The 27,375-nt window shown below is 53.5% G+C and overlaps 1 protein-coding gene across 1 annotated transcript; it reads left to right on the plus strand.

The window, feature by feature from the left end:
• On the plus strand, positions 1–26,998 carry ST14 (ST14 transmembrane serine protease matriptase). The gene is made up of 20 exons (XM_054086794.1): positions 1–370; positions 2,914–3,197; positions 14,293–14,443; positions 14,682–14,809; positions 15,395–15,465; positions 16,156–16,316; positions 16,712–16,747; positions 17,102–17,339; positions 17,502–17,641; positions 18,071–18,168; positions 18,728–18,837; positions 20,519–20,649; positions 20,926–21,030; positions 22,122–22,229; positions 22,846–22,959; positions 23,134–23,262; positions 23,636–23,822; positions 23,985–24,263; positions 24,552–24,684; positions 25,796–26,998. Exons 1-20 carry the CDS (start codon positions 148–150, stop codon positions 25,955–25,957), a joined length of 2,988 nt encoding a protein of 995 aa, XP_053942769.1. The 5' UTR covers positions 1–147; the 3' UTR covers positions 25,958–26,998.
• Positions 26,999–27,375: the final 377 nt, after the last annotated feature.

The raw sequence follows: 27,375 nt of genomic DNA on the forward strand, positions 1-27,375 counted from the left end.
GTGCCTGGAAAGACACTTTGAAAGAAAAGATGCTGTCAGAGGGACATCGTGTCCGAGTTAAAGGCGGGGGAAAAAGGGATTACTTGGATAAAACTTTACTCTACTTTAGCTTAAATCAAAATTATCCCATTTTTTTTTGTAATAGTAATGACTTCTATAGCCCGGGAAGAGCTCTTTGTGCGGGTGATGGAGCAGTCCCCGTGTTCACCTTTGCTCTGGGGCTGCTGGTCCAGCTGGAAACCTCAGGGCTCCTGGATGACGTTTTCCTCTCCTCCCATTGAATCAGCCTTTTATTTACTCTTTGGAATGCAAAGTAACACGACACCCCGCGGGGTTTTTATCTCTCCCCATCTCTCCTATCGCTGCCGAAGTTGCTGAACCGGATTGGAGGCTTTGGCAGCCGCAGGGATGGGGTTGGTTTCGGGCTGTCTGGCAGGAATCCGGGTGGGAGGGCACTGCCAGGGCTTTGAATTCAGGAGGCTGCAAACAGAGCTCAGGGGCGCTCCGCAGGGAGCAGAGCCTTTGTCCCTGCCCGCAGGGTGGATGGGTGGTGGGATCCCTTGGCCAGAAGACGCTTCCCTGCAGGCAGCCTGCCCTCCTCCCTTGTGTAAGCAGCTGCCTTTTCCCTCTTTCCCGTGGATGCCCTTTCCCAGGGCTGGGAGCTGATGTGGAAGCGCTCTGCCTGCTCAGCTGCCTTTGCTGCTCCAGCCCAGAAGCTCCGTCTCCTTTGGGATCCTCCTGGGAATCCAACTCAAGGCTCTTTACCTCTTCCAACTCGCTCGTCTGACAAAGACGGGTTTGGTTCTCCCACTTCCAGGCGTGTTGCATCTTGGATCTCTGCTCTCATGATGCTGCTGTGGCCTCACTGAGACCAAGGGACAACGTCAGGAGGAGGTGACGGCTTCCAGCGAAGGATTGATCCGAGTGGGGACAAACAGAGGCTCGGTTTCTGTCTGACTGCTGCCACCACACCAGGGTAAGTGTCCTGGTCTTTCAGCTTTCCTCACAGTGACTTGGCTGAGCTCAGCAGCCCAAAACTGGAGGCACACATGGGAAAGCACATGGCAGGTTGCTTACAGGGCCGCTTGGATGGTTTGGGACGATGCTGTGCTCGGTGTCTGCCCTGGCGACTGAGCCACGAAACACATCACTGCGCTCCAGCGGCACAGGAACGAGAATCCTATCGTTGGGGCTCTAGAGCAGCTGCCTCCCAGCTATGTAATAATTTCTATTTCTGTATTGCTTTCTCTTTTCCCCTTGTTTAAAGACCCAGTTGGGCTAATGAATCAGTTTGTTCGATGTCGGTGGCTGGAATGGCAGGAAACCCATGGCGTTCGCAGCTCGGTGTGAAACCAAGAGCTGTGGATCCTTGCAGGAGAAGCCTTCGGCCTCAAAGAGCCAGCCTGCAGCTCTCTCTCCTTATAGAATCATTAAGATTGGAAAAGACCTCTAAGGTCATCCAGTCCAACCATTAACACAACCCCGATATCCCTTGTAAAGCCATATCCCGGAGCATGGCTGTTCGCCCGGCCGAGATGGGTTGATGTGCAGAAGAGGAGGAACTGCAGAGGCCAAAGGCTGTGGTTCAGCTCGGAGTAGCTGCTTTATACCTAAAATATGGTGTTTGACAGGGGATGAAGTCAGGCTGGAGCACCTAGAGTCTGCCAGGTAGGGAGTGGCTGGAAAAGTGGAGCGCTGGGCAGGGCTGGGCATCAGCTGGAGGGCTGAGAGCAGCTCCTGACATCAGCCGGGTGGTTTCACCACGCTGACTAACAGAGGCACTTTTTGAAGGGGAATACCTTAAATCCCGAGATACTTCCTGCTGTTGGATGATGCTCAGCAAGCGGATGGGATTCTGGTAGCTGGGAAGTGGTGGTACTTCTGTAGGAGCACAGGAGTTATATTTTTCACTTTAAGAAGAAAGAACAGGGTCAGAGACTGGATATCATCTCTTTTTTTTCCCCCAGAGAAACACTAGCAAAAGGGATGTAAAGTCTGTGCTCTGCAAGAGGTGTTTTAGAGCAAGGGGGGACATAAAGGTGACCCTGTGGCGTGGGAAGCGGTGGGCAATGTCTGTTACCCCACAAACAGCTTTCTGGGAGATGAAAACATTTGGGTGTGGAGAAAATCAGTTTCAAAGTTTGGTGTAAAGGGCTCCAGATCAGCATCGAGATGGCCGGTTCAGCCTTCAAATAGGTTGATGGCCACCTGTAAGACAGAGAAGCAAAGCTGCTTTCCAAGAAAGATGCTGTTGGACCGGCTTTCTTTAATCTTGCCTTATTCCTGAATGGGAGAAATCTAAATATTGGAGGGAGTGAGGAGTCATCTTTCCAAGAATGAGAAAGAATAGGTTAACACTGTGTCAGTGATGCAGATTTCAGTGTTACAAGCCTTCTTTCAAACCTGCTTTTGAGCATCCTCAGAATCCAGGGCTTTGCTCCTTTTCTTCTCTGCAGGCACTGTTTAATATTAGACCATATGGTCGATATGTGAGTAACGCTGTGAGAGACGGATTTGAATACACACAGTTACTGCTGCGCTGCTCACTTTGCATCAGGTCTCCTCTCTTTGTTAAGAGGTGGCTCCTTCCTGAAGTGCTGTAGCCTCACTGAGAGGAGGTTTCAGGCTGGGATAAAGGGAATATTTTACTTTAGCAGCACCCAGTGCACCAAATGTCTTTGGGAACACCAGTCTTGTCCTAGGGGCTAAAGCGCCGACGCACACTCTGCGGCATGGTAGTTGTCCCTAGAGAAGGAATAAGACCTTGAAAACACAAAGATTTACCCTGGGAACCACTGTGTCCACAAGCGCCAGCAAACCCTCCTGCCTACCGCAGAGTGGCCGGTGGTGGAAAAAGGTTTCTCTGGTTTCATTTATTCAAGCAAAGCGCGTGGCAGAAGGGATGATGCGGAGTTTGCACGGGGTTTTGGGGCGCGATGTTTTCCTTGGTTTTCCCACAAACGCCTGTGACGTGGGAGAGGCGGGAGCTGCAGCCGGACACGGGAGCGTTCAGGGACCCACAGCGTGTTTCCGTCTTGCCGCACCTGCCAGGAGCACGGAGAGGAGGAGCTGGGCACGGAGCCGAGCCCAGGGGAGCAGCACCCACGCCATGGCAGCCTGAGCCGGCAGCCGCCCTCGCCATGGAGCGGGGCCCTGCGGCCGGTGGGGTTGGCATGAGGTACAGCGCCCAACCTCAGGTGAGAGCAGCGCCCGGCGCTGGGAGGACGGTGGGGCTCTCCCAGGGACCTTTCACCCGTCTGCCTCGTCCTTCGCTCGCTCTGGTTCCGTTGAGCCTCACGGGTCATGAACGACCGGGGCAGCTCTTGGTCCCTTGAGAAGCTTGAGAGATTCCTGCTCCACCTTCACCATCAAGTAGGGTCAGGAGAACCCGTCTGGGAGACGCTGCTGAGCCCAGTGGAGCAGGAAAAGAAAAACTGGGAATGCAGCAGGTTGATGTCAGCGCTACCATCACTCTGACGGGTTTGATTTCGGGTTAAACTCGGCACTGGAGCTGTGAGTAAACTTTGACTGCGTGGAGAAGAACTTTTTGGAGTGCGTGGGTCCGTGTTGTTTAGCAACAGATCGCACTAAACCTGTTCAAACCAACTGAAGGTCTGAGTTTAACCGAGGGCTTTGGGGCTTTGTGAATTAACCCGTGCGTTATCAATGTGCTTTGAAATGGGGGTGAGTTTCAGCTGCGGTCGTGATTTTCTGTGTGCGCCTTCAAGGCTGAGGGTCGGGCAGGGGCTGGTGTTTGTGGGTTCCACCTCCAGCCCCGTGCTGTGCCTCAGAGCCTTAGAAGCTCACCTGCAGGCTGTCGAGCGTGGGTCTCTGAGGCTGTAGCGGTTGTTACCCGGCAGCGGCAAAGGAGGTACCGGTATTAGACTACTCAAGGAGTTGTTTGCCTCTCCTCCAGCCCCGCTGTCCTGCGTGTGTCGGGGCTGCGGTGGCTGCCAAGAGTAGGAAGGAGATGCTCTCACTGATACCATTCAGCTGGAGCTCCTTGTTCCCTGGCTGGGTCAGGGTGACACTGTGGTGGGACGTTGTGTGCAGTGTGATCTCCCTTGCCCCGTGTTCCTCTTGGCAGAAGGCAGGTTCACACACTGCTGTGTCTTTACGGCAGGGCTGGGTGCTTGAGTGAGTCCCTTCACGCCAGGGCAGCGATGAGCCAGGTACTTTCCCCTGGTTCTGGATCAGTTTTCCCTCTGCGTCAGTCCGAAAGGAGCTGATCTGATCGAGAAGGGTTCCCCCAAAGATGGCATCTGCTCTCCTGGAAGTAAAGAGCCTGAGGAGTTTGTCCCTCATGGCCCAACAGTTGTTGGACTTGGCTCCCTATAAATATGATGAGTGGTTTTGCAACGACTGCGTCTGCGACAGAGAAGGAGCTGCCACAGTTCTTGGGCACAGTGAGGAGAAACTACTCCTCTTCCTTGGAAAGAGATTTTCTCTCGGGTAGTGGCTGGTGGATCGGCTGCTGCTCAGGCCAGTTTTGCTGCTGTTGGTGCCAAAAGCAAACGGGGACAAGGAAGGCACGGTGAGAAAAAGGCTGAGGCTCATCGTGAGCACGCCAGACCTTTGCTCAGCAAACAAAAGATCACTTTGTAAAAGCATTGAGGGAGCAGCAAGAGCGGTTTTGAGGGCCTGACTGCAGAGGAGGTATCAGACCAAAGGTTCTTGCCTTGCCGTTTCCATCCAAAGGCCACCAAGGCTAATGTACCGCAATATCTGAGCGATAGACTTGGGCGGAGGAGGGAACAGCTAATAGAGAGCCAGACAAAGGCTTCACCGGGTCAGAGATGTTGGTGTTTCCCTTTCTGTTGACTCTAAACATTCAAATGTCGTGGGCCAGATCCACCTCAAAGCTATAAGAGTCGGTCAAGAGCGTGGGCGAAATGTCATGATGAGCGTGGAGTGTTTGATGGAGGTCTGGAGCACAGCTGTTTGTGTTAGGCTGCTGGAGGGCGTTTTTATTGCACAGACAGTACTTTCTGTACCAGGAAAGACATAAGAGTGTTTTAAGTAAGCTGTTTGCAGTGGTGGCATTCTTCCTTCCTGGTAGGCTGGAGGGAGGAATTCATTGCTCGTAGCTACACATATAGAATCATAGAATCATGGTTTGGGATGAAAGGGAACTCAAAGCCCATCCAGTCCCACCCCCTGCCATGGGCAGGGACACCTCCCACTGGATCAGGGGCTCCAAGCCCCATCCAACCTGGCCTGGAACCCCTCCAGGGATGGGGCAGCCACCACTGCTCTGGGCAACCTGGGCCAGGGCCTCCCCACCCTCACAGCAAAACATTTCTCCCTAAGATCTCATCTCAATCTCCCCTCTTGCAGATGAAAACCATTCGTGCTCATCCTGTCCCTGCCCTCCCCAATCCAGAGCCCCTCCCCAGCTTTCCTGGAGCCCCTTTCAGCACTGGAAGCTGCTCTAAGGTCTCCCCACAGCCTTCTCTTCTCCAGGCTGAACAACCCCAACTCTCTCAGCCTGGCCTCGTACAGGAGGTTCTCCAGCCCTCAGACCATCTCCGTGGCCTCCTCAGGGCCTGCGTCAGACCTGTAACACAGCTTTATTTCTGACTTCTCCCCAAGAATTGCTGTCTTATATGTAAAAGGTTCTGCTGCAGCAGAAACACCATCAGAGACGTGGTCGCCCGTTCCGAGCCGTCTTGCGTGACGCAGCCGCAGCGGTAAGCCCGGAGCGGGGCAGTGGGCCAAGCCCGTGCTGTCCTGTGCAAACATTAACTTCAGTTTCTTCTGTAATAAACCTAAAGGAATTTGGTTTCTTGTATGACTCAGGATGGTCACAAGACGATTGAATGCTGCGGAGGATTGAGCTCGAAATTGGTGTGTGAGAAATAGGTGTGTGTGAATTGTGCCTTTCCCTGTTGGCTTTGCCTTCTGTGCCTGGAAGGCAGACGGTCTCGAGGACTCTGTGTCCCTTATTTCCTGCTCTATATTCTCTCGTTAGTTCGGATACCATTGTTTTATAGTGTCATTGCCCTTAATAAGGAACTGAAAATGAAAAATAATACGCTGGGAAAGTTTCCTCAGTGTTTTACTGCCTATGATGGGGCAACGCAGTGTGAATATGCCTTACGGAAACATAGCTTGTATGTGTGCTGTTCCATGTGTTTCCTTACTAAGAGTAAGAAGGAAAGTGAGAAGATTATTCTTATATCCAAAGCAGTGTGGCCAGCAGAGCGAGGGAGGGGATTCTGCCCCTCTACTCTGCTGTCATGAGACCTCATCTGCATCCAGTTCTGGAGTCCTCAGCACAGGAAGGACATGGAGCTGTTGGAGCGAGTGCGGAGGAGGTCACGGAGATGATCTGAGGGCTGGAGAGCCTCCTGTACGAGGACAGGCTGAGAGAGTTGGGGTTGTTCAGCCTGGAGGCTTTGGGGAGATCTTAGAGCAGCTTTGGTACTGAAGGGGCTCCAGGAAAGCTGGGGAGGGGCTCTGGATCAGGGAGGGCAGAGAGAGGACAAGGGGGAAGAGTTTGAAGCTGAAAGAGGGGAGATTGAGATGAGATCTTAGGGAGAAATGTTTTGCTGTGAGGGTGGGGAGGCCCTGGCCCAGGTTGCCCAGAGCAGTGGTGGCTGCCCCATCCCTGGAGGGGTTCCAGGCCAGGTTGGATGGGGCTTGGAGCCCCTGATCCAGTGGGAGGTGTCCCTGCCCATGGCAGGGGGTAGGACTAGATGGGCTTTGAGGTCCCTTCCAATCCAAACCATTCTATGATTGCACGATCAGATCTCTTCCTGGAGCAGTATCGGGGTTTGCAGCAAGAGTCGGTGCCGGAGTTGATCTCAAAAGTTGTGTAGCTGTGCAGGAGCTGCCCGTTGGAGCTGTGCACATCGTGCATCAGGAGCTGTCAGGGCTTTTTGCTTTTCCTTGTGGGAAGGCTCTTTCCCCTTATTCCAGTGCCTCAAAGCTGGGGTTGTCTTTCAGTACCTCAGGTTTGAATATACAGCTTTATTGGCTCTTTCTGCACTCAGAAGCTCTCTCTGTAGATGTCAAAGGCGGGAGTGTCCCAAGCTCTGAGCCTGGCCTGCTGGCAGTGTCCTCGGTTGGTTGATGAGTCAATGGATTTAATTCCTCTTATTTCTCACGTGATATTTCATAGAATCATAGAATACTGACTTGGAAGGGACCTCATTATTTGGTCCAAGCATTCCAGGCAAAACCACGGTCTAGACCAGGTATCCCATCGCCCTGTTCAGCTAAACCTTAGAAGTGTCCAATATTGGGGAGAAAATTGTTTTAGTTTCGGTTTTTATTGATCCTACCTGAGGCAGGTGTGGCTGGAAAAGGGGAAGTGGGAATCGCCTCTTGGATACACAGGCCGGGATCTGCAGGGTGTAATTACCTGGCAAGAGTCTAACCGCGTAGTTTGATGACTCTTCTTCATCTGAGACCTCCCCAGGCCACCTCCACATTTGCATTTTGTGGGTTCCCTTCCTTGGCTGACAGTGGGTGTTTCTCAGGGTTGCACGCCTGCTCGTACCATCCGTGGTCTGTTGAGCCCGCTGTCAGGCCAGCTGAGGCTGGAATGTGATAAACATCCAGGGAAGCTGCTGAATTTCATAGCCACCTTGTGCCGGACAAACAAATTTAAGCAGCAGCGACGAGGGACGGGTGGCACTAATGGCCAGGGGCGTGGTCCTCCTGTGGGTCAGGGTCCAACAAACCAGCCGCAGGCACAGGGTGAGAGATGAGGCAACTGGTTTGGAGGAGAGGGGAGCAGCGAGGGCTTTTGACGCCCAGGTCACATCAAGCCATCTTGCTGGAACTGCCAAACGGGTCAGAAATCAGCCTCGGTGGGAGACGCTGATCCCAGCTGGACCCCACTTTGTATGCATCCCAGAAATCTTCTTAGTGGAGAGTTATACTCTTTGACCCGTCCCAGACTTTCTGCAATCCCCCTTTGCAGGAGATCTTTGCTTTCCAGTAAGCATCACCAGGACAGGGTTGACTGTGGCAGTTCCCACCATCTCCATGTGCCTGCTGCACCCATGGTCTAAGGCCAATTGTATGAGATTCAACAATGGCCAGCGGCAGGTCCTGCACTTGGGTCACAACAACCTCATGCGGCTCCAGGCTTGGGGAAGAGTGCCCAAAGGACCTGAGGGCGCTGGTCTACAGAGACTCAACATAAGCCAGCAGTGGCCCAGGTGGCCAAGAAGGCCAGTAGCATCCTGGCTTGGATCAGCCATGGTGCGGCCAGCAGGAGCGGGGAAGGGATCGTCCCCCTGGACTCAGCACTGTGAGGCTGCACCTCGAATCCTGAGTTCAGTTTTGGGCCCCTCACTCCAAGAGGGACATTGAGGGGCTGGAGTGTGTCCAGAGAAGGAAATGGAGCTGGGGAAGGGGTTGGAGAACAAGGGTTATGAGAGCAGCTGAGGGTCCTGGGGCTGTTTAGTCTGGAGAAGAGGAGGCTGAGGGGAGACCTCATTGCTGTCTAAAATTGCCTGAATGGAGGTTGTAGAGAGGTGAGTGTTGGTCTCTTCTCCCAAGTAACAAGTGATAGGATGAGAGGGAATGGCCTTAAGTTCCACCAGGGGAGGTTCAGATTGGATATTAGGAAAAATTTCTTCCCTGAAAGGGTTCTCAGGCACCGGCAGAGGCTGCCCAGGGAGGTGGTGGGGTCTCCATCCCTGCAGGTCTCAGAAAGGAGGATGTGGTGAGGTGGATACTGGGCTCTTCTTCCAAGTAACAAAGGATAGGATGAGAAGAAAGGGCTTCAAGTTGCATGCGGGGAGGTTTAGATGGGATGTTAGGAAAACTTTCTTTACTGAGAGAGTGATGAAGCAGAGGCTGCCCAGGACAGTGGTGGAGTCTCCATTCCTGGAGGGGTTCAAAGAACATGCAGATGTGGCACTTTGGGACACGGATTAGCAGGCACGGTGGGGTTGGGCCGACAGCTGGACTGGATGAGCTTAGAGGTCTTTTCCAACCTTAATGATTCTATGATTCTGTGATTTCCTGCTGACAGAATTAGTCACTTTTGCATCTGGTTTGTCCAGTCTGACGGAGTACAGCTAAAAATAAATGGTGTAGCTGCCTTCCAGAGGAGGAGCGGGAGAGTTTGCTTATGTGCAGGACTTCTCTGCACTCTCTGCATGGAGCAGTTGCGTGCAGGAGACTGTATAAATCCGTGCACTTTTCTTTTCCAAGGTTCCTCATGGAGCCGGTACTCCAGGGGAAACCGAGGCATGGAAGAAATTGAGCAACGTCGTTCTGACCCATTCACTTGTGGCTTTTCTGTCAGGGCATGGGGTGGCTGCAGAAAACCTTGGGTGCTGCTCTGACGGTGAGGGCTGAGCGAGGAGAAGCACGAGGAAGTAACCGAACCTGTGACTAAGGCGGAGAGAATATCAAGGAAGGGTTTCTGTTAGTAATGTTTATTGGAGTAGTTTCCTCGAGAAGGGCGAGAGAGTCAGACTTTGAGTCTCTTTGGGCCAGAGACTCTTTCTCAGAGAATTGTGGACAAGGTGAGAGCAGGAGGAGCATTCAGATCCTCCCCGGTTGACATCTGCTGTTGCGGTGTACCTGCGAGGGGAATGCATGGCAACCATCAGCTAAAGGAGATGAAAAGCATAGTTATCTTTCTCTTGCTTTAACTACGACCTTGCTTTTGATTCCATGTGGTTTCTGCCAACCTCAGAGGATAGTGACCATCCAGAAGAAGTGTTTTTCCCCGACAGGCAGGAATGGGAGCAGGGAAAGGGTGTGCAGCACAGCGAGGGAGCGGAGGCTGAGCCGTGCTCTCTGGCCCGAACAACTCCGATGCCGAGGTCAAATGGGTGATTTTCGTGCGGAGTGTGGGCAGAGAAGCTTCAGTCTCTTACTCAGAGGTCAGAACACGGGGCCTTGTCTGAAATCTTCCCAACATGACCAACTTGGCATTCCTGTAGTGCTTGGGGGATGCTTCAGAGCCTTTGCCTCGTAGAGAAAAGATGGTTTGCAGGGTTCTTCAACTCTTCAAAGCAGCTTCCCACGAGGGTCAGAGCCGGTTGGGAATGTGATGGGACACACGAGGTATGAGGGTGGGAGAGGACAAGATCTGGAATACAAAACAGTGGGCAGGGGGGAAACCTCTTTGAATCCAGGTCATATCTGCCTCTAATCACTGGGTGACAGCATCAGGGGCTGCTTCAGCACATTGTGCAGGAGTGATAATGAATATCCCCTCGGAGCCTCCCACTCCTTTGATTTCTATGACTGTCACTGCTGTCTCGGCTTCAGAGCAAGAACAGACTGACAAAGGCGTGCTGTAAACTCTCACAGGTTCAAGATCTTTCATCCTTTTTTCCCCCAAGAAGAGCAGAGAAACAGTCTGAAGGAAGATCTGCTGGTGAGTTTCCTTAACTAACTTTCATGCTGTGGCCGCAGGAGCGGGTCTGCGTGTGTCGGAGGTGGGAAGAGCTGTGTTTGCCTTTGGATCTCATCACAGGGATTTGTTGGTCCTATCTAAGAGTTTTCTCGCTGTAAAGACCAGCCTTTAGCTCGTAGAGGATGTTAAAACACATCAGCCACAGGGTTGTGCGGTCTGGCAAGCATGAGATGTTGGCTCCAGCACTGTCTCCTCAAGGCAGCTAAGCCCCGTTTTTTTCTGGCAGACTGGTGAAACTGCATCTTGGGAATTTTGCAGAGGGATGAAGGTACTCCTAGCTGAAGGTTTTGCTGCTGGAAAATAGGGTTTTCTTTGCTCTCCTGGTAGCTATTCTGCCATTGTGACATTTTACTTCTGCTGCTCCCCTGTAACGTGACATCTCTCCTGCAAGAAGTGTGCGAACCCTCCTCTTTCAAGGAAGAAATGCCATCTACTTGAATTCCGGCTGCCAGGGGAGCATGTTATTCAGCCCAAGGTTTAACTGCTTGTGTCCAAAAATCCTTTCTTAAAACACAGAGATGTTATCTTCCCACCACGAGCTCTTCCCCAGGTAGCCTGGGAAAGCTGCTTCTGTGAACATAGAGATAATTTCATCCCCTGAGGTTGGTTTTTTTTCCCCACAGGGTCCTGCAGACATTAGAAAAGAATTAAATACTATTTTTTCTGCTAGCAGCAGCAACATAGCAGAACTCCTGGGAAGGCTCGGTGTTGGGAAGGCTCAGTGTTGTTGGGAAGGCTCTGTTGTTAGGAAGGCTCAGTGTTGTTGGGAAGCTTCGGTGTTGGGAAGGCTCAGTGTTGTTGGGAAGCTTCGGTGTTGGGAAGGCTCGATGTTGTTGGGAAGGCTCGGTGGTGTTGGGAAGGCTCGGTGTTGTTGGGAAGGCTCGATGTTGTTGGGAAGGCTCGGTGATGTTGGGAAGGCTCGGTGGTGTTGGGAAGGCTCGGTGGTGTTGGGAAGGCTCGGTGTTGGGAAGGCTCGGTGTTGTTGGGAAGACTCGGTGTTGTTGGGAAGGCTCGATGTTGTTGGGAAGGCTCGGTGTTGGGAAGGCTCGGTGTTGGGAAGGCTCGGTGTTGTTGGGAAGGCTCGGTGTTGTTGGGAAGGCTCAATGTTGGGAAGGCTCGGTGTTGTTGGGAAGGCTCGGTGTTGTTGGGAAGGCTCAATGTTGTTGGGAAGGCTCAATGTTGGGAAGGCTCGGTGTTGTTGGGAAGGCTCGGTGTTGTTGGGAAGGCTCAATGTTGTTGGGAAGGCTCAATGTTGGGAAGGCTCGGTGTTGTTGGGAAGGCTCGGTGTTGTTGGGAAGGCTCAATGTTGTTGGGAAGGCTCGGTGTTGTTGGGAAGGCTCAATGTTGTTGGGAAGGCTCGGTGTTGGGAAGGCTTGGTGTCGTTGGGAAGGCTTGATGTTGGGAAGGCTCAGTGTTGTTGGGAAGGCTCGGTGTTGGGAAGGCTCAGTGTCGTTGGGAAGGCTCGGTGTCGTTGGGAAGGCTTGGTGTCATGAGCAGCCCTGTGGTGGGAGAAGGGAGGTGCTTGCAAGACTTGAGGCTAGTTCTTTCTCTTTACCTGCTTTGGGGGTATTTCTTGCATGATTTGGAAATTGATGGGAGGCAGATGGCTGTTTCAGAGATGGTGCCTCAAACTTTGGGCACTCTTGACTTTGATTGAAGAGTTTCTTGATTTAGGATGTCTCTATGCATTTAAGCCTTATTTTGTGTCTTCTGTTTCAAAGTTTCCTTGGTTTACATTTTCAAGTTGATTTGAGCCCCCTGATCCAGAGGGAGGTGACTCTGCCTATGGCAAAGGGTTGGAACCGGATGGACTTTGAGATCCCTTCCAACCCAAACCGTTCTATGATTCTGTTTGTTGAAGTGGAATGGGAATCAGCGCATCACCCATGGCATTGTTGTCTGTGTCTCTGCTAGGGCTTTTGTTTCTTCTGGTGGTCCTGGATGTTGGTGAGAGAAAAAGCCTGGCACCTCGGGGCTGGTGGGCTTCCTATTGGTTTCTTTTTGCCCAGCCTCGAGTAGTAAAATCTCACAGAGTCTTTCTTCCCCTTGCGATAGTAAAGAGCTGTCGAATGATAAACTCAGACTGTTCTGAGGACAGATGGTGTGAAGCTGGTAGGTCGCTCTGGCCCTGGTGCCCTCGCAGCAGGTGTTTGCAGAGGATTAAACTTACAGAGTCCCATACAAAAATGCAGGTGAAGGTGCCTCCCTGCCACCTCCCTTTCTTTTGTAAAGGGCCCCAGGCGAATACCGCAGGGAGGAGAGGCTTTGGGGAGGTGTGGAAGGTGGGAGGAGAGGACAGAGGCTGGGTGAAGAAAAGGGCAAAAGGAGTCGATGAAATGATGCAAGGAGGAGCTGGGAGGCTTGGGAATGATAAGACCATGAAGCCATTGGGAAGTGCAGTGAGAATGGCTCATCAGAAGACCACAGGGGCTCTCAGAGGTCCCTCTGTCAAAAGGCTGCCTTTAGCCGGTTGGTTTTCCTGACTTGGAGGGCTTGGTGACGTTTGCATCAAATTAGCCCAAGCTATTAGTGTCTTGTTTGTGTCAGGCATCATCTGACCTGGCATCATGTTTGTGGGACAACGTTACCCCTTCCGGAACGCAGGAATGCATTTGAATGCGGTGAATTTGTGCTGGTCAGCACTTTGTGTTGTGGCATCCTTGCTGTCATCCGGAGCCCTGTGCCTCTGCCCAGGAAGCGGCGAATTTGCGCTAGTTGGCATTTTGTGTTGTGTCATCTTTGGGAGCCCCAGGAAGCTGCCGGATGCCCAGTAAGGCTGGGGAATGGGGACAATGGGCAGGCGAGACATCGGCATGGTTTGAGAAGTTTGCAGCAGGCAGAGAGCTCTTCCTGCCTGAGGGAGGCACAAGAAGAAAGCAGATGTGGTCTGTGCTCCTGACGTGGGTTGGCCAGCTCTGGGGAGGAGAGGAAGTGCTGGGGTAGCGACTGCAGATCTGGGACCCCAAAATCTGGCTGCACTGAGGATGTTCTGGTCTGTGCAGCATCCTCTGCAAACAGGGCTGGAGGCACAGGTACCTGAGCAGGGCAAGGATGGAGGACGGCTAAGCCAAGGATGGAGGATTGCTAAGCCAAAGGTGCAGGAAGGTGAAACTCTGGCCACTGAGGGTTTTGCAGCTGATGCAGCACAGCGATGGAGATCTTTCTCTTCATCACCCTTCCTCTTCGTCACCCAACCTGGCACGGGGCAGGGACAGCAGTGAGAGCTGTGCACTGCAGGCATCATTCCTCCTTCCTGGGTGGCTGCTCTTCGTCAGCCAACACGTCTTGTCCTGAGAGTCTGCCAAGCCATGGGCTGCGGGGATGCCGTCTGCGTTCACTTTGGTTTATTTCTTTTGATCGATATTTGCTGGACGGGAGATGCCAAGCAGAAATACACAAGGGCTGCATTGGCCCCGGAGGTGTTCGGAGAGCTGGGCGAATGCAAACGGAGGAAGTAGCTTGGTTTCTTCTTTTACAGGAATGCTATTTATAGCGGCTGTGCCCCACGAGCTGCGGGTGACGCCCGCCACACAGCCCGAGCTTTGTACGCGTGACGTTTTGTCTCCAGTTTCATCTGCTGGCAGGCACAGATCTTGGAGGTTGTGGGCTTGTGCCTTGTCGCGATCACAGGGGTGTGTGGACTCACCCATGGGTTCTCATGAGCTGATCACCGGTGATTAGGTCCAAAGAGGGACTCGATGTGTGTGGAAAAGCAAAGCCAAAGCCTTTAGGGTCTGTCATGCCGTAGGGTGACTGTGGAGCCACCGATGCCAAGACATACCTTGAGCTCTCAGTGATGGGGAGCTGCCGCTCCACTCTAGACTGTGTCATGGTTGGATGTCTCCAAACCAGATTTTGGGAATGGCTTTCCCACCATCCTGCCTTCTCTCCTTTCCTAGGACATGGAGGAAGGGGTGGAGTTCCTCCCTGCCATGAACTCCAAGAAGGTGGAGAAGCGTGGCCCAAAGCGGCAGGTGGTCATCACTGTCCTGATCGTTGTTTTCCTGCTCATCTCCGTTGTCACCGGCCTCTTGGTTTGGCATTTCAAATGTGAGTATGACGTCTAATGGGTGGTGGCGTGTAGGATGGTATCCTGGGAGCATGTCCACATGGAAAAGCTTTGTTATCCTGTGTTGCTCACCTGTGCCCTCTCTCGATCTGGGAAGGCTCCAGGGCATGGAGGGGACAGCATTTCCACCCCTCTGTCCTGGATGCTGTTGCTGGGGACCTGCTGTGCTGTAATCCCAGCCCTCACTGCCCTTTCTGCCTCTGACCCATTGCCTTCCAGACAGGAACGTGCCCGTCCGGAAGGTTTTCAACGGCCACTTAAGGGTTCTGAACTGGGAATTCCTTGATGCTTATGAGAACTCCAGCTCTCCAGAGTTCATCATGCTGGCCAAGAAGGTGAAAGGCACGGTAAGGGCTTTCTTGCACCCCTCCCTCTGCGAGCAAGACTTTTTTCCTCTTGCCCCACGGCTGTGCGGATCTTGCATGTAAGTCTGCTTGGAGCTTTCTTGCTCTGCTCACCTCTCCCTGCTGTGACACCCTGGGCTGGGGACAGGGGTCTGTGCTTGGCACCCCAGCTCCAGCCCAGTGCCGCGGGGTGTCCCCACCTCTGCCACCCGGCGTGTGCCGTAAGAGGCTGCCTGGGAGAATCCCAGGATAAGCAGCCGAGTCAGGGCTGGGAGCTGAGGCAGGAGGGTGTCTGCCCTCTATGCTGAAACCACGGCTGGTCTTGCCTTTCCCCTCAGATTTGGGGACTCGTTATGCTTCCCTCGGGGAAGAGCGGGGTGAGCTGAGTCCGAACGGGCTGTGGTGTGCAGGTCTGGGCTCTTCTGGGACTCTCAACTCTTCCTCTCTTTGGCCCCTGCAGATTCCTGCAGCCAGGAATGCTGGGTATGTGCCCTGATTTTCCACAGCAGGCTTGAAGCTCTATCTGTCTTCAGCCTTTCCCCTTCCTCACCTCTACATGGGCTGCAAACATTTCTTTAAACCTTTCAGGTAGAAGAGATCTACAGGAACCACGCAGATATTGGCCCTTACCACAAGGAGACAGTGATAACTGCATTCAGGTGAGTGTTGGCTGTCTGAGCCCCATCTGGGGTGCTAAGGGTGATGCTGGGGTGTCACACAGACATATATCCTTGTTTCCAGGCTGTTGGGGATGGAGGTACCTCAGTAGTCACCCCGGGAGACACAGTGAAGGGTGGGCAGTGAAGAGCAACCTGAAAAATGCATATTGTTTTCTGCCAGTCCTCACCACTGTGTGCTGAGGGGAATGTCTTAGGCAAATGGCCTCAAATTGCACCAAGAGAGGGTCAGACTGCTTATCAGGAAGAAATTTTTCACAGCAAGGGTCATGGGGCACTGGCAGAGGCTGCCCAGGGAGGGGGTGGAGCCACCATCCCTGGAGGGGTATAAAAGATGAGTAGACAAAATGCTCAGGGATATGGTTTAGTGGCAGGTAGGAATGGTTGGACTCAATGATCTAAGAGGTCTTTTCCAACCTGGTGATTCTATGATTCTATGAAATCCAGGTGTGGTGCAGTAGAGCCCTGTGAGCCGCAGTGGGTGGCAGCTGTGAAAGGGACTCACTGGGCTGGCAAAGAGCTTTGCTGGCTGCAGTTTGCTTAACTTGTCATTGAGACTCTCCCTTCCCCATGGCCATCCTCCAGAAATGGCTCACCAAGTCACTTGGGCCTTCCTTCCGCTGATCCTTGAGCCTTCCTTGTCCTCACTCTGTAACCACCCTTCCCCGGCAGCGAAGGCAGCATCATTGCCTACTACTGGTCGGAGTTCCTTGTCCCCAAGTACCGGGAGCAGAGTCTGGACAGGGCGATGGCCGACAAGCAGAGCCTGGTCCAAAGCTGGAACCCTCGCCTGAGAAACCCAATGCTGAAGGTGGAGTCGGTCGTCGCTTTCCGTGAGTGCTGGCTTTGCCGTCCCCGGGGCTCTGCGTGGGACCTGGGGGGGACATTTCGCTGGTGGGGTGAGCTGCCAGCCGCAGCTTGGGTGCTTCGGGCTGCAGAGACCGCTCTAAGGTTGAGTTACAAACCCGGCTTTCATGGCACTGCTTTGATGGACCATGCAGACCAGGGGGGGCTGTGCCGACCCTCTCCCCTTAGCTTGAACACCCTGCATTCTCCTCTGAGCCCACCTGGAGGGGGCCAGGGCAGAATCCTGCAGAGGAAAAGCTTGGTCTCTCACCTCCCCAAAGCCCAAGGCCAAATCAAAGTGGGTTCCAGGGATCCCTTCAGCTTTGCACCCAGGGACTTTCTACAGTCCAAAGGATGACAACACCTCTGTTTTCTCCTGCAGCCGTCGACCCCAGCATAGCCTTCTCCTCTCGGGACAGTAAGTACAGTTCTTCAGTCTCATCACAGCCTCTGTGCACCCCCAGATGACTTTGGGGTGGTGATTTCCCTTGTGGGGTGGGGAAGGACCTGAGTAGGGATGCTTTAAATGCAGGGCAGACCTCCATGTGCTGCTTGGAGCTGGTTTGGGGGCGGACAGATTGTGGCCACCGTTATCTGGCAGTGGGTGGCCCGGGGTGTCCTCCCCCAGTCCCTCACTTTGTAGATTGACGTTAATGAGCATCGGTGCTTCCTGCAAGAGGTGTCCGCCTGGGGACAACCTGCAAGCGGAGGAGGAATTACAAGTAGAGCCTCCTCATTTGCCTTGTTAACACTTCCCTGCTCTCCTGGGCAGGTAGCTGCATCTTTGCCCTCCACGCCAAGGAAGGGGAGGTCACCAGTTTCACCACGCCGGGCTTCCCCAACAGCCCCTACCCCAACAATGCACTCTGCTACTGGGCACTGAGGGCAGACGCCAACTCCATCATCAGCCTGTCCTTCAAGACGCTGGAACTGGAGCAGTGCAGGGATGGGAGTGACTACATCAAGGTGTACGACTCTCTCAGCCCCGTGGAGCCCCACGCTTTGGTCAGGTGAGTGTTTTCTGTACAGCACCACATCATGGCACAAAGCGGGAGGGTGATACTGAGAAGTCCTGCTGGTAACTGAGCTCCTGTCCCAGCTCAGGAGTGATCTCTGCTGCTTGAGGCTCTCCATGCAGTTGTTTCTAATAGATTTTGCCCTTTCCTTCCTAGGCTCTGCGGGAATTACGCCCCTTCCTACAACCTGACCTTCCTGTCCTCCCAGAACGTCATGCTCGTCACGTTGGTTACCAACAAAGAGGGGAGATTCCCCGGCTTTAAGGCTGAGTTCTTCCAGCTCCCGAAGATGAAAGGTGAGCAGAGGCTTTGGCCCAGTTCCCCCCATCTCTCCCCGAGGACAGAGGTGCAGCTGTGGCTGCAGTCAGTTTGCCAGGGCTGTTTCCAGGGCTGGGAGACCTGGAAGCTCATCATATCTTGGCTCTTGGAGCTTGCCTTGCCCGTGGTGCTCTTGGCTGCTCTAATGATGTCCCTTGAGGAGGGCGAGATAAAAATTCTGTTGGATTAGACATGCAGATTGATATATGCAGGAAGCACCTAATTGAGCTCCTGGGTTCTCTCCAAGCCTTGGAGCAGAGCTGCTCTCTCCAGAGATTGATTTAACCTTGTTAGAGACTGTTGCATCTGCCTCTCGTCGTGCCCTGGGTGATAGACAGCTAAGGCTTGGGAAAACCCAAGTCCCTTTGTGTCGCTAATCTGGTTTTGTCTTCTTGCTTATCTTCTAGCTTGTGGCGGGACGCTGAGAGGACCAAGCGGCACTTTCATGACTCCCTATTACCCAGCACACTACCCACCTGCCATGGACTGTGTCTGGAACATAGAGGTAAGACGGGGTCCTCTCTTTGCCTTAATTCGCCTGTCAAACGAGCTGGGTTATGCGGGACACCGTGCAGCTGAGGTCACAGCAGATGCTGCCTGGAGACCTACAGTCTGCCATGACTGGAGGGAGGCTTCAGGAGCTGGAGCCAAAGGCAGAAGAGGCTACGAGGGGCCCAAACCCTGTGTGGCACTTATTGTGGCTCCCAATAACCATAGCTTTACAGAAAAAGCACTACAGCTACAGTGTGGGCTTTGGGACAGGCTGGTCACTTGCTGGTGATACTGATGGTGGGGGAACCCTTGTGCCCTGGAGAGCAGGCACTGCTGAGAGGGGTCTGGCGTCAGCCCTGCTCCGTGTGCCTCTTTGATCTGGCATCCTGGGGCCAGCGAGCCCGGCTAAAAGACAGAGCGAGCAGTAGTGGCTTCTCAGGAAGGTATTCCTTCTTCTGCTGGACTCCTTTCCAAGTGTCTTCTGTCCTCCTTCCAAACCCTTTACCCATAAAACATTCCTGTTTTCTGTTCTCCAGAAACCAGCATGCCACTGACTCTGCTTCCTTCGGCAGGTTCCCTCTAAAAAGAACGTGAAGGTGCGTTTCAACATGTTCTTCGTGCTAGAGCCCGGGATCCCGGTCACCTCCTGCACCAAGGACTACGTGCAGGTCAACAGCACGAAGTAGGTGTCAGGCACTCTGTTGCCCGTGGCTTTGGCCCTTCAGGTGCAAAGGGCTGTGTTTAACCTTGTGGGACCTCCTGCGCTCCTTAAACGTGCTGTGGGAACAAGTGTGCTGGTGGGTTTGGGGATGGGATGAGGCAGGAGGGTGCTTGAGTCTGACCTGCCCTCATAGCCCAACGCCCCGTGGTGGGAGGGTTCTGAGGGTTGGACCCTGGGTTTGCATCGCGTTGCATGCCTTGCGTGCAGAAGGGCAGGAACATCTGGCGTGGTTTTGCTAGAATGAGCAAATCTCCGTTGTTAGGGTGATTGCGTCGTGTTCTGTGATGCATTTCGTGTTGCATTCAGTGTTACATTTAACGTTTGCCTGATGTGAGCTGGGCCCAAGACCCAACTTGGTGCTACCTAGGGGAAGGGAGCAGGGCTGTTTGATAGTGCCCTGGACAAGGGAGCTGGCTCTTCCAAGGAGAGAGAAGGAATCAAAGTCAAGACCTGTACCTGTGGCCCTGGCTGGGTCCAGCAGTGATGTCTGTGTGATTCCCATGGTGGGACAGCATCCTATGGCTTTAGAGCCTCCACAGATCCAGAGGCACGGTGCATCTGAGGTCAGAGACATCGCTGTGTCAGGCAGGGATTTGGGTGAACTCAAACCCTATTGTTTCCAAGGTCACAACTTAGTGTTTGCAACTGGCCCCAAACATCTGCCAGTGGCAGCAAAATTCAGCTTTTCTGCGCAGACCTTGGTCCAGCAGCTCCTGCTGGAATCCAAACCGCCTCTCCTTTCTCCCACCCGCTCTCCGGGAGTGGGAGATGGCCCTTTGTGCTGATGGGCAGAGCAGGGACGGAAGAAGGTTTGCTCAGCACTGACCTACAGCGCTCCATTCATAGAATCATAGAATAGTTTGGGTTGGAAGGGACATTAAAGATCATCCAGTTCCTCCCACTGGCTCAGGCTGCCCAAGGCCCATCCAACCTGGCCTTGAACACCTCCAGGGATGGGGCAACCACGACCTGTCTGGGCAACATGTTGAAGAGTCTCACCACTCACATGGTGAAGAAATTCTTCCTAATATCCAGTCTAAATCTGCCCCTCATCCTATCACCACAAGCCTTTATGAATAGCCCCTCTCCAGGTTTCTTGTAGCCACTTCAGATATTGGAGGGTCGCTATAAGATCTCCTCAGAGCCTTCTCTTCTCCAGGCTGAACAAGCCCGAGTCTCTCAGCCTGTCCTCGTACAGGAGGTGCTCCAGCCCTCAGATCATCTTTGTAGCCTCCTCTGGACCCATTCCAACAGCTCCATATCCGTCTTATGTTGAAAATTCCACAACTGGACACAATACTCCAGATGAGGTCTTACAAGAGAGGAGTAGAGGGGGCAGAATCTCCTCCCTGCTGGCCACGCTGCTTTGGATGCAGCCCAGGACACAGTTTGGGCTGTGAGGGCACATTGCCGGCTCACGTCAAGCTTCCCACCAACCAGCACCCCAAGTCCTTCTCTGCAGGGCTGCTCTCAATCACATTATCCCCCATCCTGTTCTGAAATCGGGGATTGCCCCAACCCAGGTGTAGGACTTCGCCCTCAGCCTTGTTGAACCTCGTGAGGTTCTCACAGCCCCTTCTCCAGCCTGTCCAGGTCCCTCTGGATGACATTCTGTCTTTCTCTTTGCTTCCTCTCCCTGCAGGTACTGTGGGGAGCGCCCCCAGTTTGTGGTGGCCAGTACCACCAACAAAATCGAGGTCCGGTTCCACTCAGACCAGTCCTACACAGACACTGGCTTCCTCGCTGAGTTCCTGTCCTATGACTCCAGCGATCGTAAGTTGTAAACCCTGGGGCTGGGGGATAGAACTGATGTACCCGAGGTCTGGAGGCTCTCGTTCCTCCACATAAATTGGGAAGCACGCTTTTCCAGGGGAATAGGAGCACGTCTTATTTTCCTGCAGACTTCCTTTTATTCCTGTTCTGAGGAAAAGTTGGTTTTAACGCTGCATGCTATATGCAGGCTCAGAGAACGTTGTGTGCTTTGGGAAGGGTCAGAGAGGGGATGCCTGGAAGGTGCCCACATCGTTTTATCCCTTTCCCCACTCTCAGCCTGCCCTGGCAAGTTTACCTGCAACACCGGCCGCTGCATTGAAAGAAGCATGCGCTGCGACGGGTGGCTGGACTGCGTAGACGGCAGCGACGAGCGATCCTGCAGTAAGGCTTTTTCTTTCACCTTGTCTGCAGAAGGGCCTCCCTGCTCCGTGGTGGCCACAAGTGTTTGCTCTGGGCTTGTTCCTAGCACCAGCACTGCCTCACTGCTCCAGCGGGAGTGAGAGGCACTGGGGATGGGCATCACCCCGGCCCAGGTTGCCCAGAGCAGTGGTGGCTGCCCCATCCCTGGAGGGGTTCCAGGCCAGGTTGGATGGGGCTTGGAGCCCCTGATCCAGTGGGAGGTGTCCCTGCCCATGGCAGGGGGTGGGACTGGATGGGCTTGGAGGTCCCTTCTAACCCAAACCATTCTGTGTTTCTATTCTACGATCAATGTGGGATCCTTTCCCAGTGTAGGAGCCATGGATTCCTGCTAATCTAATCCCCTCCCAGTGGGATCTGCCTCCGTTTCCAGTCCCTCCCTACTGCAGATGTGTTTTTCCGTTTAATCCTGAAGGCTGTTGTGGGTTTGGCTGTGCCTGGCTGAGCTGGCTGCTACAAAGGGCTGTGTGTTGTTAATAAACCAGGCAGGAACTGGGGAGCGTGTCTGGAAAACCCTGTGATTCATGGGAGCTCTTTCTTTGTGCAAGAAGTTTTCCTCTTGGATTAGCAGAGGGCAATTGCCCAAGGTTTTACATTAATCAGAGAGAAGGAGATCCCCTGGTTTGGGATCTCATTTGCAAGTAAGGGGCTGTATGAGGATGAGTGTGCTGCTGGCCCAGCTGCCAGCACCCCGATTTGGGCATTTTGGGTGCTTCCCCACGAACTCTTTGCTTGGGTTGTTGCCTCTGTCTGTCCTGCTGCAGGGGTAACGTGAGCTTGAGCTTTATCTGCCTAAGACGTTGAAGTTCTTCAATCAGTTTTGTTCTCCAGAGCAGTGGAAACGCTGTGCTCTCCCCTAAACCCATTACGTTTTTACGTAGGCAGGCACGGCCCCGAGCTGCCGTGCTGCCTTCTGCCACCCTTATTCCCAAGGGCTTGCACACCCACCAAGAGAGCTGCCCTCTTGTTCCCATGGTACTGAGATAGACGGTGGCAGATGTGTCGCTGGGTGCCTTTGCCGTTCCCTCCCCTCATTCCTCGCTCTCTCTGTTCAGCCTGTACCGACCAGCAGTTCAAGTGCCACAACGGCTGGTGCAAACCCAAGTTCTGGGTCTGTGACAACGTGAACGACTGCGGCGACAACAGCGATGAGCTGCAGTGCAGTGAGTAGCTCGACCCGCGGGCGGGAGGGTGAGGGACTCGACGTGCCAGCCCGCTGCGGGGCACAGCAAAGCCTCGCCTGGGGCAGCTTCCTCGAGCCCCAAGTGAGAGCTGGGAGGAGGAAAATGAGGATGAGCAGAGGTGAGGAAAATGAGGATGAGCAGAGGTGTAGGAAACCTGGGCTTTTGGGAAAGAAAGAGCTGAATAAATCAGTGGTGGTGAGCATCACCGGGGCTCTGAGCAACCGTCTCCAGCGGGAGGTGTCCCTGCCCATGGCAGAGGGTGGGACTGGATGGGCTCTGAAGTCCCTTCTAACCCAAACCATACTGTGATTCTATTCTACAATCACATTGGGATCCTTTCCCAGTGTAGGAGCCATGGATTCCGTGGCAGGGAGGTGGAACTGGATGGGCTTTAAGGTCCCTTCCAACCCAAACCATTCTATGATTCTGTGGTGTGAGGCTCAGAGAAGACTGGGGACACAGGAAATAGGTGTTGGTGTGTTGGATCTTCAGAGGCTTTCCTTGGATTGGAGGGAAGGGAGACGGGTGTAGCCGTGTGCTGGAGGTGCTGTGGGATTTGTGCCCTGCTGTCACTCAGGAGTGGCTTTTCTTCCAGGCTGTGCAAATGACACCTTCAAGTGCAACAATGGGAAGTGCATTCCCAACGCACAACAGTGCGATGGCAAGGACGACTGCGGAGATGGGAGCGACGAGGGCAGCTGCAGCACTGGTGAGGATGGGCTGCGGAGGGCATCCCCATATGCGGCCCCTTATGGTTTTCCTCATGGATGGGCATCCCGGCATGCACTTTTTTGCGGGATGGCAATGTGCTAGGGTTGGGCAGAAGGGGTGAAGGACCTCCCCAGAGCTGGAGCTGACCCTTCTCCCTCTGTCCCACCTGCAGCGGTCCGCACGACTGTCCCCTGCAAGGAATACACCTACAAGTGCCGCAACGGGCGCTGCATCAGCAAGCAGAACCCGGAGTGCGACGGGGACCAGGACTGTGAAGACAACTCTGATGAGGACAACTGCAGTGAGTGCCCTGGGGAAGAGGGGACGTGGGTTTCTGCCTGAGCTCCTCACAGAAACCTTGAAGCGTGGTGGAGAGCACCCCCAGGCTTTCCTGGGATCTGAAGAGAGCCCAGCTGTTCTCTTCAGCAGCACGTTTCATGTCTGTGTGGTTCAAGAGGGCTTGCACAGATCATGCAGGGCTTTGTCTGCACATCTATGGACTTGGCCAGTAAATGTTTTAGCAAATCTAGCATTTGAGCTCCTGCGCTGATGGCATCAGCCATCCCTGACATGGGTAATGGGGCACTTGTGCTGTGCGAGACATCCCAGAGGAACAAAGAGGAGGAGCTGAATGCCAACACGCGTAACCAAGTGCTTCTTCTTCCCCAACACAGACTGTGGGATCCGCTCCTACATCAGGAAGTCCCGGATTGTCGGTGGGCAGGATTCAGACGTGGGAGAATGGCCGTGGCAGGTCAGCCTCCACGTCAAGGGCCAGGGCCACATCTGCGGAGCCTCGCTGGTCTCGGAGAGCTGGCTGGTGTCCGCTGCGCATTGCTTCCTGCAGCTACAGGGCATCAGGTAGGTGGGAGCCCCATCGGGGACAGGCAGGACACCCTGCTGGTCGTGCTTCCCTTTTCAGGCTGTTCTCTGAATAGGAAAAAGCAATTTTTACAGTCATTTCTTGAGGGAACTGTTTAAGATATAGCGAGGTATCACATCTGTGTGCGGTGACTCGTGTAGGTACTCGGACCCCAACCTGTGGACAGCCTACCTGGGCCTGACCAACCAAGGCAACCGCAATGACCCCAACGTGCAAACACGGAAGATCAAGCGTATCATCTCCCACCCCTACTTCAACGACTACACCTACGACTACGACATCGCCGTGCTGGAGCTGCAGACCTCTGCCACCTTCTCATCTGTCATCCAGCCCATCTGCCTGCCCGATGCCACCCACGACTTCCCCGTGGGCAAGGACCTGTGGGTGACTGGATGGGGAGCAACCTCAGAAGGAGGCGAGTGCTGACATTGCCTTCTTTTCACGTGTGGCTTTAGGGAAAAGGAGGACAGGCTGCATACAGTTTCAATGTATTAGCTTGCCTCAAGGCTGGAATCAAATGGGATTCCTGTGGGAGAGCACAAAGTTAATGGAAAACCAGTATTAGGACAAAGCAGGTTGTTGCAATGGGGATATAACCGGCTATTTGTCTGTCATTCAGAGCCCAAATGGAGTGTGCAGGAGAGGGAAGCGCTGCTTAAAAATGCTGTGTGCTTGTGCTTATGCCTCCCCTCCCTCCTCGCAGGCAGAGGAGCTTCCATCTTGCAGAAAGCAGAAATCCGGCTCATCAACCAGACGATGTGCAACCAGCTGCTGACCAACCAGCTGACGCCGCGCATGATGTGTGTGGGGATCCTGACCGGCGGCGTGGATGCCTGCCAGGTATGCCAGCGGCATGGCAGGGCTCGGGTTCGCTGCTGTTAGGCAGAGCTGCAATAGACCGTTTGTTCAGCCCTTTTTATTCCAGCACTTCCACACTTCGATGTAGAACAAATCTAAATGGCTCCTCTTTGATTTGGACAATTTAGAAGGGGTGTGAGCAGCAAATTGTGCTGATCCATGACAGTCTCAAACTGTCAACCACCAACGCATGGCGTGTAGAATCATAGAATCGTTTGGTTGGAGAAGACCTTTGAGATCATTGAGTCCAACCATAGCTGTCCGCTACTAAACCAGATCCCTGAGCACCTCCTCTACCCATCTTTTAAATCCCTGCAGGGATGGAGACTCCACCACAGCCCTGGGCAGCCTCTGCCGGTGCCTGAGAACCCTTTCAGGGAAGAAATTTTTCCTAATATCCAGTCTGAACCCGCCCTGGTGGAACTTGAGGCCATTCCCTCTCATCCTATCACTTGTTACTTGGGAGAAGAGACCAACACTCACCTCTCTACAACCTCCATTCAGGCAGTTTTAGACAGTGATGAGGTCTCCCCTCAGCCTCCTTTTCTCCAGGCTAAACAGCCCCAGGTCCCTCAGCTGCTCTCATAACCCCTGTTCTCCAGCCCCTTCCCCAGCTCCATTTCCTTCTCTGGACACATTCCAGCCCCTCATTGTCCTTCTTGGAGTGAGGGGCCCAAGACCGAACCCAGGATTTGAGGTGCAGCCTCACCAATGCGAAGGACAGCAGCACAATCCCTCCCCTGCTCCTGCTGGCATCCAAGCCAGGATGTTGTTGGACTTCTTGGCCATCTGGGCCATTGCTGGCTCATGTTCAGCCAGCTTAGACTCAAAAACCACCTCATGAGGTCGAAGAGTGTGACAACAGAGCACATTTTTAGCTTTTTATTCTGGAACTGTGACTCTTGTTGCCATACTTAAATATTTGTATCAGGTTTATGTACAATATTTTTTCTCTATTCAGGAAACTGCACAGGCAGGTGACGCACTCCTAAAAATAATTCTGCAGAGTTACTGATTATTTCTTGCTCTTTTTTGGGGATTTTTGCATTGAGACAATGTCCTGGGTCGGTGCTTACGGTGTTTGTCCATGCAGGGAGATTCCGGCGGGCCCCTGGTCAGCGTGGAGCTCAACAGTCGGATGTTCCTGGCCGGTGTAGTGAGCTGGGGCAACGGCTGCGCTCAGAGAAACAAGCCTGGAGTCTACACCCGCCTCACCAGCCTGCGAGAATGGATCGAAGAGCAGACAGGCCTTTAGGGACACACTCAACCCTCTGTGGTCACGGACACCTCCTGTACACAGCCGGCTGGAGAGCCACCCGAGGATGCTCAGGGTTGTCATTGCCTCCCGGCAGCGCAGAGCCTTTACTGTGAACTTCAACCCTCCCTCTACCTCGCCACGAGTGCCTGGGACTTGTCAGAGCCGATGGCCGAGTTCAGCCCTTAACGTTCCCACAGCTCAACTTTGGAATCAATATTTGGAGTAGAAGAGATTTCCCTTTGGGATGAGTTAGCAGAGTTCCCATCCCAGACACTTATTAAAATACACAATAAATTAAATGAAAAAGACAAAAAAAAAAAAAAGGACAAAAAAAAAAGACAAACACTTTGTGTGTTTAGAGGCAAACTTTATTGAGACAGGTTCAAAACCAAGCTTTCAGAATATATTCTAACCCCTGTCACTTGTTTTCAAACTGCCGTCCGCATCCCTTTCTCCGGTCTTCAGTCCTGGGTGGGGAGAGAAGTTCTTACCGTGGTTTTGGGGGGACCCTCCCTTGGTGTTGTCCCACTCTGTGCTCTCCTCCTTCCACCCTCTGGCTGAGCATTTGGTTGCTTCACATCGAGGACTGTGGGACTGGAAGAGAGAGGTTTGGCTGAAAGACGCTGTCCCTTAGCCCGAGGGACACAGTGTGCAGGTCATCCCCACCGTGTGCCCTCACACTACGCTGTAGTTTAGCTGACGCATCTTCCGAGCTCCATCTGCTACGCTCGGCGCCTTCCCCTCCCTCGTTGCAACGAGCAGAGGGGCTGTGCTGACCGCGATCCCACTCGTCCCTGCGCCGATGACACGGGTTGGCTGTGCCAGGCACCACTCAGACCCTCCTTACTTCTGTAACGAAAAATGCAGCGGTGTGACTTGTCGATGTGCTGATTTGATTTCTTTTTTCCCATGTAGCCTGTTCCTTGTCCTAGAAGAGCACACTCTGAGTTTAGTTAGCCTCTTCCTTGCCTGTAAATACATTGTTTTGTAAAACTCTCTACGAAGTGGAGATGCTGTAATAAATCGGGATATTTTCTACTACTCTGGTTGTGTGGTTCTTCCTCAGCGGCTGAGCAAGTGTTCCTGACGTGGGAAACCCGAGGCACAGCTGCCCAGTGCTGAGTAGGGGCTGAGCTCCACAAAGAAGAATACTTTAAGCCTCCCGCGTGTGGCCGCTCCGATGGGTGGTTTGGGGCGTCCTCAACAAAACGGCCAGGCTCCGGCATTGCCAGAGCCCAGCGAGACCAAGGACTGAAGCCAAATGTCGCACTATGCAGTTTCTGAGACTACTTCCCACCTGGAAACCTGTAGGAGTCATCCCTCCAGCCCAGCAGACTCATCCCACCTTGGCGTGGAGATCGGCGATGTGTCTCAGACGCCGCTTGAGATCGGCTCTACACCAAGTATCATCTGCC

This window comes from Cuculus canorus, chromosome 23 (genome assembly GCF_017976375.1).
Source record: "Cuculus canorus isolate bCucCan1 chromosome 23, bCucCan1.pri, whole genome shotgun sequence".
Lineage (NCBI taxonomy): Eukaryota > Metazoa > Chordata > Aves > Cuculiformes > Cuculidae > Cuculus > Cuculus canorus.